This window comes from Rhinatrema bivittatum, chromosome 14 (genome assembly GCF_901001135.1).
Source record: "Rhinatrema bivittatum chromosome 14, aRhiBiv1.1, whole genome shotgun sequence".
Lineage (NCBI taxonomy): Eukaryota > Metazoa > Chordata > Amphibia > Gymnophiona > Rhinatrematidae > Rhinatrema > Rhinatrema bivittatum.
This window is the reverse complement of record NC_042628.1, coordinates 52,457,822-52,469,839: the sequence shown is the minus strand read 5'-3', so window position 1 is coordinate 52,469,839 and position 12,018 is coordinate 52,457,822. Positions and strand designations below refer to the sequence as shown.

Here is a 12,018-nt window from a genome sequence, read left to right as displayed (position 1 = left end):
ATTAAACTCTTTTTCTAATTTCCATTAACCCTGGGCCAACTACTTAATATTAAAAAAAAAATTTAAATCCTATCTCATCCATATAACTATTGGCCATATAATGCAATAAATCAGACCTCATTCTTTTTAACCATGGAGTATTTAAGTAATATCACATTCCTTTTAATTATGGAACTCATTGTCTAAATATCAACTCTCATCACTCTTACAACAGTTTCAAGACTCCCTCACAACTGTAAGACATCCTATCTAAAATATCAGCGCCCATCACCCAATTCTCAATCTCCACCATCCTATGCTATCAACCCTCGGTCCACCTACCCCAACAATCTTAACTCATCCCCTGAACTCCCCCTCCCAACTCCCTCCAACCAACCTCAACTTCTTTCCTACTTCATTCCATGCATCCATTCCCTCCCCTCTGAACCTTCACTTCCAGTCCCTAGATCCATCTTTATTAACATGCCAGTCCTTTTTCTAACTCTTTTCTTTTTCATGGATCTATAAATCTTAGTACATAGTTGTTAAGATAGACTGACTTGGAAAAAGAAGGGATGGGAATGAGTGGGATACTCTGAGGTGAGAAGGAGTTGGGTAGCATAGCTTGGGATGGGAAAGGAAGAGGGTGGATGGGATGGTTTGAGAAAGGAAGGGTAGATAGCATAAACTGATCAGTATTTGGTTGGGGTTGGGACTGATTTGGATGGGTTAGAATGAGCAGGATAGACTGAGCTATGATGTATTGAGATAAGTAGGTGGCAGGGATAGGATAAGATGCAATTGGATAGGATAGGGAGAAATGGGATAAACTGATATGGTTTGGGGGTGATCTGAAACAGATTGAGATAGGGAGTTAGACTGAAGTGGGAAGGCATGCAATAGATTTACAATTTATATATAGATTCTTCATCATTCTGGTTCTGTCCCTACGGTCAATGACCACAGCTGAGTTTAGATCGTGAAGGTTACCAGCAAGGAAACTGGGTTTGAGTAGCTGTCTGGAAAGCACAGGTTTTATTTGCAATTATGGGCCAGAGGCCTCTAGCAGCAACCTACTGCATTTCCTGCATAGGGAGGAAGATGATGGGGTGGATCAAGATGATGCGGGGGGGGGGGGCAAATAGTCCAACTGGATACAGATTTTGTAGAGTAAATGCACAGTATAATCTTTATTGGTAGAAATCCCATGTGTGTTGGGGAAGAGTATAGTAATGGGGGTATACTACCGTCCACCTGGCCAAAATGATAAGATGGACAATGAAATGCTAAGAGAAATTAGGGAAGCTAACCAAATTGGAAGTGTAGTAATAATGGGAGATTTCAATTAACCCAATATTAATTTCATAAAAGTAATACCAGGACATGCTAGAGAGGTAAAATTCCTAGATGGAATAAATGACTGCTTCACTGAACAATTGGTTCAGGAACTGATAAGAGGCAGCAATTTTAGGTCAGAGTTTTAGTGGAACCCAGGATTTGGTGCGAGAGGTAATGGTGGAGGGGCCACTTGGCAATAGCGAGCATAACATGATCAAATTGTACTTAATGACTAGCACTAAACTTTCAAAAGGGAAACTTTCATAAAATAAGGAAAATCGAAAAAAAAAAAAAAGAAAGGTGCAGCTACAAAAGTTAAGAGTGTACAACAGGCATAGACATTGTTTAAATATATCATACTGGAAGCGCAGTCCAGATGTATTCCTCACATTAAAAAAGGGGGAAGGAAGACCAAATGACTGCTGGCATGGTTAAAAGGCAAGGTGAAAGAAGCTATTTTAGCCAAAACAAGAAGAATTCATTTGAAGAAAATAGGAAAAAGCATAAGCACTGGCAAGTTAAATATAAAACACTGATAAGATAGGTTAAGAGAGAATTTGAAAAGAAGCTGGCTGTAGAGGCAAAATAATAAAAACTTTAAAAAATGTATCCAAAGCAGGAAGCCTGTGAGGGAATCGGCTGGATCGCTAGATGACCAAGAGGTTAAAGGGACACTTAGGGAAAATAAGGCCATTGTAGAAAGACTAAACAAATTATTTTCTTCGGTGTTTATTAATGAGAATGTTGGGGGATACCCATTCCAGAAACGGTTTTCAAGGGTGATGAGTCAGATGAATTGAACCAAATCACAGTGAACTTGGAAGATGTAGTAGGGCAGACTGACAAACTGAAGAGTAGTAAATCACCTGGACCAGATGGTATACACCCCAGGGTTCTGAAAGAACTAAAAAATGAAACTTTGGACCTAGTACTAGTAATTTGTAACCTTTCATATCATTAAAATCATCCATTGTACCTGAAGATTGAAGGATGGCCAGTGTAACCCCAAAATTTAAAAAGGGCTCCAGGGGTGATCCGGGAAACTATAGATAGATGAGCCTGGCTTCAGTGCTGGGAAAAATCGTGGAAACTATTCTAAAGAACAAAATCACAGACATATAGATAGACATGGTTTAATGGGACACAGCCAGTATGAATTTACCCAAGGGAAGTCTTGCCTCACAAATCTACATTTTTTGAAGGGGTTTATAATCATATGGGTGTCCCATCAGCTCTCATGACTCAATGTCGGAGCAGGCCCGCCTAAAGTGCGGGTCAGGGCAATCACCCCAGTTTACCCCTACTCTCCCATCCCCCCAGGATAGTCCTGCGCCTACACATGCACTGAGCCCAATTGTGAGTAAGAGAGCCCCTGAGGGTGCTCTCTGGCCCTAAACCTAAGGATGGAGATGGGTTTGTATATCTGTTTGCTGATGTGTGTGTCTGTGTCAGTCTTTCTGCTGGTATGTCTGTGTGCATCTCTGTTTGAGTGGATCTCTCTGTGTTTGTCTGTATTTCTATATTTATCTGTGTGTATATGTAGGGCAGTTTTGTAGTCATATTGCTTCTGGAGAAAACTAGGGTCAGAGGTGCTAAAGGCTTTTTCCCATTTTGGGGTAAATTTTTAAAAGCTTAGGGCCCGATTTTAAAAAGCATTTACATGCTTAAAATAGGTCTTTACATGTGTGAATACACTTTACCTGTGTAAATGGGCTTTTGAAGATTCCTGCAGTATATGCCATTGAATTGTTACACAGGTGTAAATGCACTTCACACGTGTAAATGGCTTTTAAAAATTCCTATCATGGTTATCTTATATTTAACGTGCATAACTCCTTTTAAAATTACTTCCTTAGTCGGGACCTGCACACTTAAAAAGGGAGTCATGTGTGGATTGGCTAAATGCGCTGCAGTGGACTTTCACTGCACATGCCTTCATAGCCTGCAGAAAAATAAGGGGAGGTATTCCAGGGCTATGTGACAAATTTATGCAGGTAACTTACATTTTCAAAAGCCATGGGCTTAGCCAGCATGCTGATAGCACACAGAACTTATGCCATCAATTTGAAATGGGTAAAATTACGTGCCTAGATGTAACCACGTAACTAAACCTGATGTACCTTGCGTTTGAAAAGCAGGTTGTTTTGTGTGGGCGTAAAAGTACGTTTGTAACTGTGCAGTTTGGCACAAGGCCGACAATAATTTATCCGCTTGTTTCTATAGGGGAATGAAAGGCTTGGGACATGCAGCCCTTGGAGTTGTAGTAGGTTGCAATGACCTTTAAAGGTCATCTGAAGGATAAGAAGAGAGGGGTGGGGGAATGAGCCATAAAAGATGAAAAAAGAGATTTTCATGTTCTATGAATGTTCAGATTTGTCATTCGTATAGCAATCTACTGAACTTGATTTGTAATCTGTTATTTTTTAATAAAGATGTTGAAAGATAAAGGTCATCTGCATAAAGGACACAGGTGACCTTGAGAGCTCATGTTCCCACAGAATCTGTTATTGTGTCCTTTTAAAATGGCTCACGGACCCCTAAGACCCTTCTATAGCGCTCAAATGGTTTACCTCTTACCTAACAAATAGAACTTTCAAAATAAAATGTCTTGATAAAGAGTCACATCCTATCGATCTCAGTTTCGGAGTCCCCCAAGGATCCTCTCTATCCTCTACACTATTTAATATCTATATACTCCCTTTATGCAAAATTCTATCAGGCCTCGGTCTAACACATTTTACCTATGCCGATGATGTTCAAATTTTAATGCCGATCGAAAAGTCCATTGACCAAACTCTAAAGCTCTGGGACATATACCAATCCACCACTGAAAAGGTATTAACCCAAATGAATCTTTTCCTAAATACTAAAAAAAACTGAAATCCTATACATCTCACCTAAATTAAGCAAGACAAAAGAGCTTGAAATTCAAGAAGCGGCCAAAAACTACCCCATCTCCATAGAAGTACGAGATCTAGGGATTCTTATAGATTGCGAATTCTCCATGAAACCCTGCATTAAAAAAATCATAAGCAATGGTTACTTCATAAGAACATAAGAAATTGCCATGCTGGGTCAGACCAAGGGTCCATCAAACCCAGCATCCTGTTTCCAACAGAGGCCAAACCAGGCCACAAGAACCTGGCAATTACCCAAACACTAAGAAGATCCCATGCTATTGATGCAATTAATAGCAGTGGCTATTCCCTAAGTAAACTTGATTAATAGCCGATAATGGACTTCTCCAAGAACTTATCCAAACCTTTTTTGAACCCAGCTACACTAACTGCACTAACTACATCCTCTGGCAACAAATTCCAGAGCTTTATTGTGCATTGAGTGAAAAAGAATTTTCTCCGATTATTCTTAAATGTGCTACTTGCTAACTTCATGGAATGCCCCCTAGTCCTTGAAGTTAGCAAGTACCACAAATTAAACATACTCAAAAGATTAAAACCCCTCCTATTCCCTAAAGACTTTAGAACTGTCTTATAGGCACTTGTCTTATCAAGATTAGACTACTGTAACTCACTATTCTTAGGCCTTCCCACAAATATAACAAGATCATTGCAACTTCTGCAGAACTCTGCAGCTAGACTCTTGACAGGTACTAGAAGATCTGAATATATCACCCCAATATTAAAAGAACTTCATTGGCTGCCGGTCAAATACAGGGCCCAGCATAAAATCTTATCACTAATACACAAAACCCTCTACAATGAAAAAACTGAATGGCTAACCTCTTCATGTCACTTCCACACCCCCTCAAGAACCAACAGATCAACCGGAACAGGGATGCTACCAATTCCTTCCCCCAAAATTGCCCACCTAAATAATGTAAGAGAAAGATCTATCTCTATTGCTGGACCCCTTCTATGGAACTCCATCCTGCAGGAATTATGACTAGAAGCTGACATCAAATTATTTAAAAAGGGGATTAAAACTTGGCTTTTTAAACAAGCCTACCAAGAGCTGTTAGCATAATTATCTTACACTTCTGATTTAATACCAAGGTAATGTATAGTTTTATTTTTATTATACTATCTCTACCCTAACTATACTACCTCTCTGTGTTTAAATTTTGATTATTTAGCATACTATTTAGTTTGCTATGTTAATTATATTATGAAATAATGTATTTATTTATTTCTTCTTTGGAAATGCAAATAATTTTAAATGATTAATTAATTAATTTATTTATTTATTTATTATTTTTATATACCGATGTTCCTGTAAAGAATACATATCGCACCGGTTTACAAGGAACTGAACAGTCGCCTCCAGGGCGGAAATACATTAAAACAGTCGCCTCAAGGCAGAATACATTAACACAAGTATACAGGAAAACTATTAAAGAGAACTTTCATAAACTCAATTAAATGTAACTGGGAACCATAAATCAGGAACATATGTACAGAGGTAGGTATATCGTCTGTCGCTTCAGCAGATTTTAGCTCTCAGGGAAAGCTTGAGTGAATAGCCAAGTCTTTAGCTTCTTTCTGAATGTCGGAAGGCATGGTTCTTGGCGGAGGTCCGGTGGGAGCAGGTTCCAAAGATGGGGACCTGCAGTGGACAGAGCTCGTTTCCTCAATGAGGTTTTTGTTGGCTGGGTGTGAAGCATGTTCTGGTATGCACTTCTGATTGGTCTATTGGAGATGTGTTGCTGTAGTTGGAAGGATAGGTTGAGGGGGGAGATGTTGTGAAGAGCCTTGTGAATCATCATGAGGGATTTAAATTGTATCCTAAATTTTATAGGCAGCCAGTGAAGATTTTGGAGGATAGGGGTGATGTGATCCCATTTTTTGGTGTTAGTGAGAATTCTGGCCGTCGCGTTCTGGACCATCTGAAGTGGTTTGATGGTGTTGGCTGGCAGGCCCAGGAGGAGTGAGTTGCAATAGTCCAGTTTAGGGAGGATGATAGATTGTAGTACCAAGCGGAAGTCTCGGAAGTGTAGAAGAGGTTTTAATTTTTTTAAGACTTGCAATTTGAAGAAGCAGTCTTTGGTAGTATTGTTTATGAACTTGGTGAAGTTGAGTTGGTTGTCCAGAAGTACACCAAGATCTCTTACTTGTGGCGTGTGGTCGATTGATGTGAAGGAGAGTTGGGTGGAACTAGTTGGGTTGAATAGAGAGCACTTGTCTGGAGCTATTATGAGGATTTCAGTTTTGCTAGTATTTAGCACGAGGTTGAGGCTTGTTAGCATGTTTTTGATTGCCGAAAGGCAGCTGTACCAGTAAGACCACGTTTTGTGGAGGGATTCCATTATCGGGATGAGGATCTGAATGTCATCCGCGTAATTGCTAACTACTATAAACCGATTTGATATGTTCGCATGAAAAGTCAGTATATAAAAAGTATTAAATAAATAAATAAATAAATAAATATGTGTCTCTCGCTAGTCAGCAGTGAGAGCAGCTTTCCAACAGCCCATGTGTTCATATACTTTACACTTGTTATTTGTGCAGAAGACAGAGTTGGGTTGGTTCAAAATAGCATGCATACATTTGGAAATGGAGAAGGCGATTTTCAAAGCCATTTACATAGGTAAATAATAATTTCCGTGAATGCAGCCGAAAGGACGTACACAATTTAGCCATAGTTGTTTCCCAGGGTCATGTTTAGGTCGGGAGGTTGAAAAAGAAGGCCGGACATCGCATTTTCAGATCTGTGCATGTTATCTTCTGTGTGAAGGGCAGCCGCAGAAAAAGCAGGCGCAGACGTGCGGGGGGAAGCGTTGTGCTCTCAGCAGGTTTCAGGAAGGTCGGCGCAGAGGTAAAACAGAACCACAAAACTGGGTTGGGGACATGCATCCAGCCCAGGCATGCCCATGAGAACGCCTCTTGACAAGGTGGCTAAAAGTATCCGTGCCCTGGAGCCTGCATGTGGTTTTAGCTGCATTTGGGGAGAGTGATTGTCAGTCAAGCCATTTCACCCGCATGAAGCCCTCTGTATGCAGATGTTTTTTTTCTTCCTGTAGGTTTGTGTGTGTGACTATGGGTCTTGGTCTCTCTATATGTGACTGCACATAGAAAGGAGCCGTGAGCACGTGTTGTGGGTTGGATAGTTAGAGCAGAAGTCAGTCGTGCACAGGGAGACATGGCTTCTGCCCACACACACCTTTCTTCTCTCTTCCAGAGAGGTGTGGTGCCTGGTGTAATCAGGTCCCTGCAGTAAGGATGCCAGGGCTGGGCCCAGGGGCATCATTAAAGAGCTGTTTATTTTCTCTCCTAACCCTATTCCCCCCCCCCCAGCTCAGCCCAGCCCAGTCCCCACCTTCTTTTAAACACAGACAGCTTTTGTTGTGTGCCTATATCTCCAGTTTCTGATGCAATGCTCAGCTCACACCTAGCAGCTTCAGAGAAAGAAAGTGTTTGCAGCCTGAGGGGGCTCCCAACACACTGCATGCCCCGACTGAAAGAAGTTCCCGGCACACTGCAGGCCTAAATTGGGAAGTTCCTGGCATACAGCAGACCCAGACTGGGAAGTTCCTGGTACATTGCATGCCCTGGCTGAAGGAGATTCCTGACACACTGCATGCCCTAGCTGAAGGAGATTCATGACACACTGCATGCCCTGGCTGAAGGAGATTCTTGGCACACTGCATGCCCTGGCTGAAAGAGATTCCTGACACACTGCATGTCCTGGCTGAAAGAGATTCCTGACACACTGCATGCCCTGGCTGAAAGAGATTATTGGCACACTGCATGCCCTGGCTGAAAGAGATTATTGGCACACTGCATGTCCTGGCTGAAAGAGATTATTGGCACACTGCATGCCCTGGCTGAAAGAGATTATTGGCACACTGCATGCCCTGGCTGAAAGAGATTCCTGACACACTGCATGCCCTGGCTGAAGGAGATTCCTGGGCAACTGCATGTCCTGGCTGAAAGAGATTCCCGGCACACTGCATGCCCAGGCTGGAAAGCTCCCTGGTAAACTGCATGTTCAAGCTGAGCTGGAAAACCATATGAACAGATACATACAAAACCAGTAAAGTACCCAGCATACTCTATATACTGACAACACATAAGCACACACTCAAACGTACTCCAGCAGCCATATAGACTGATTTACACAGTTTTGTGTGTGCAGATAACACTTCTACACATTCACTGCTAGGTGCTCAGTGGGGAGGACCCATTCAGGCCAGGATCGTGGACATTGGTAAGTGAGACAGATTTGGTTTCTTTCTTAAGTATCAGCAAAACCAGAAATGTGTCAACTACCAAAGGATGTAAAAAATTTAAAAAAAAAAGAAAATAAGGTAAGTGTGATAAACCCATAAAATGTAATTAAATGTAAACAGAGCAAATACAAATACAAAAAATAATTTAAACAAATAAATACAATTAAGATAGTAAATAAATGCAATAGTAATTTAAAAAGTCCCACCATGGCCAGGTTTCGGCAAATCACCTGCCTCAGGGGAAATTTAACCAATACATCACCAAGGACAACCAAGGTAAAAGGAAACAAAGCCTCCAGGGGCTTACGTTTTAAAAACTGTGTGGGTGGACTTTTCCCTGAGGGACTCTGCACCCTTTTCTCCATGGGAAAGACGGTGTGTGTCCGGGGGGGGGGGGAAGCTCCCACAGGGAGTTGCACCTGCTTTTTTTGTGGATTCTTTTCCCCTGAAAGAAACAGCACACATTTTTTAAAATGCAAAAATGATTTGCATTGCTGTCTGCTCCCACCTGACCCCACCTCATAGTCCTTCTGCATTGCCTACGGATAAAAGTCTGTACAGATAGAGGTGTTTAAAATCATGAGAGGTCTAGAATGGGTAAATGTGAATCAGTTATTTACTGTTTCGGATAACAGAAGGACTAGGGGGCACTCCATGAAGTTAGCATGTGGCACATTTAAAACAAATCGGAGAAAATTATTTTTCACTCAATGCACAATTAAACTCTGGAATTTGTTGCCAGAGGATGTGGTTAGTGCAGTTAGTGTAGCTGTGTTTAAAAATGGATTGGATAAGTTCTTGGAGGAGAAGTCCATTACCTGCTATTAATTAAGTTGACTTAGAAAATAGCCACTGCTGTTACTAGCAACGGTAACATGGAATAGACTTAGTTTTTGGGTACTTGCCAGGTTCTTGTGGTCTGGTTTGGCCTCTGTGGAAACAGGATGCTGGACTTGATGGACACTTGGTCTGACCCAGTATGGTATGTTCTGATGTTCTTTTATCTCTGCATGCACTTTACCCGCATACAATTGTTACGATAGTATGTTACATTTACATTTATATTTTCCTTTGAAAATTATCCTGATACTTTTTAAAATCCAAACTTAGGCACGGACGTCCAGGCCCTTCTCCCACCTCTCCCCTACCCCCGAGAGCGCCTCCTGTCAGTCCAAGTAAACCCACCTATGAAGAGGAGATGTGCCCGTAAGATTAGCCGCATATCAAGCAGGCCATTTTTGTAAAAGGGCATTTCTGCACATAAAACATTGCTTTACCCACAGAAGTTCCATTGCAGATTACAAAATTTCCCTCAAAAGTCCCCACTAGTGGGAAAAAAAAACAATTGTTATCCCACCGGGTAGACTCTAAATGGTGATGAAGGTACTCAGGGACGGCCATAACAAGACCCTTGAACTTCCTTCTCGGAAGACGGAGAATCCAAACTGCAAAGGAGAAGGGAGGCAGAGGATTTTTCCTGAAAACTAAGTTAAAGGTCCATGGTGTAGACCTAAATCTTTAAGGAAGCATCCAGTAAAGTCTACTTAATAGAAGCAGTGGGGTTTCCTGGACTTTTATTTCATCAACAATGCCACAACCGATCTTCATGTCTGAATGCTGTTGGCTTTTAATGCCTTTACCTCTATTTATATTTAATTCTATTGTATTGGTTTATCATACATACTTTTTTAAAATATATTTTTCAATATTTTGGACATACTGTTGTATGTCTAAAAAGTGTTGCTGACAGCACTTCTGGTTTTGCTGGTTTACATTTTTCTATGGCTTGTCTTTTGCCTCTGTTTTGGCTACCCCAGGTTCCAGGACATCTGGCAGAGGAAGGAGGATGGAACTAGGAACTGGGAACAGCTGAAGGCCCCTCTGTGACTTCCATTATACACATCTGGGCAAACCCACTGGACGAGAAAGTAATGCTGATGACTCAAGCTCCTGCTTTTTCCAAATAGTTGTGACAGAGCTGCTTTTGATGCAGCAGGCACCTGGTCCAAGAGGAGATGGATCAAGGCCCCAAGTAATATCACTCATCCTTTTCTCAAAATGCTGACCACATCTGATCTGGATAGGAGCTGCTGCCTTTTTGCCACTGCACACCCTCTGCAGAACCCCATTCCCAGATCCAGGGTGAATGGTGGTAAGGAGGGTGCTTTTCCACTCTGGGTGTTTTGCGTCTCTCTCTGTCTCTTGTGGTAAGGATGGACAGGTTAGAGTGGGATGGAGCTTACCTTGTCCCCATGCTGAGCTACTCCTCTTCCTTGGAGGAAGACACCGGCAATACATGCTGCAGCCTGCGGGGGGGACAAAAAAGAAGGAAAAATTAGATTGTCTGCCCAACTCAGCCTCTCCCCCATCTGAATCACAGAGATTCACCAGCCCATCTACAGACTGCTGTTTCCAAAAGAAACAGGAACACGCAAGCTGTCTCTCACAGAGGAGAATGCCAGGGTTTAGTACTCATAGAGCAGTGGCATATAGTCAGGACCTTCAGGATATTCATTGAATCCCCAAAAGACCAATGGCAGGACCCATTCCGCTAGCAGTTGAAGAGAGGAGAAGGCTTGAAGCAACTGGCAAATCCATCCCACTAAAGAAAGACGGAAGCCTGGAGAAACTGGCAATGCCCATCCTGCTAGTAGCTGAAGAGAGGAGGAGGCCCATATTGATTGGCAGAGTCCAAGCTGCCAGCCCTCAAAGAGAGGAAGAGGCCTGGGCAGCTGGCAAAGCCCTCCCCCCAGCTGTGAAAGAGAAGAGGAAGCCCAAGACAACTGGCAAATCCCATCCTTTTAGCAGCTGAAGAGGAGGCCTATGGCAGCCCCCTAAGAAAGGAAGAGGTCTGGGACAACTGATGGAGCCCATCCTGCCAGCTGTCAAAGAGAAGAGGAGACCAAGGGCAAATGGTAGAGCCCATTCTGCCAACTGCTGAAGAGGAGGAACAGAACGTCCTTCTAGCAGCTGAAGAGAGCAGGAGGCATAGGTTGGCTAGCAGAGCTCATCCCACCAGGCACCAGACTGCAGGAGCACAGCTGGAGGATAAAGGCAGTCAGCTGGCAGAGCCCATATTTCTCTTGTCCAGCCTCCTGCTCCTCTACCACCTGTACTTCTTACTGGATGGAAGTACAGCCAGTAATGGAAGGAGCAGGATCCTGCAGAGACAGGCAGTGGCAGCACAGGGACTGTGCTATAGCTGTTGCTGTCCTTCTCTTTAAACATTGGAGCCCAGGAAGGCTGATGGGGCAGAGCTAATATGAGAGGGGATGAAGGGTGGGAGGGGAGAGTGAGCCAGAGGTCTTCCGCACATAAATCTGCTTTGAAACATTTCACCAAATCTAGCCGCATAAGTTCCATCTCCTATATCATCCGCGCACGTTTTTCATGAAAAATGATGCTAATGTGTTTTAAGATCCCAAATTATCAGGCCGATACAGTACAGCGCACTGTTAACCTGCGTTTGGACGCGCGTTTTTGGAGGTCCTAAAAGTTAAAAATAATTAAAAAGT

At 42.5% G+C, this 12,018-nt stretch overlaps 1 protein-coding gene across 1 annotated transcript in view; it reads right to left on the bottom strand.

Annotated features, from left to right (window-relative positions):
* Positions 1–12,018, bottom strand: part of ERF (ETS2 repressor factor) — a 120,470-nt gene that overhangs the window by 80,429 nt on the left and 28,023 nt on the right. Inside the window, exon 2 of the mRNA XM_029577175.1 lies at positions 10,747–10,809. Coding sequence (XP_029433035.1) covers positions 10,747–10,801 — 55 coding nt within the window. The 5' untranslated portion in view covers positions 10,802–10,809. The remainder of the gene's footprint in view (positions 1–10,746; positions 10,810–12,018) is intronic.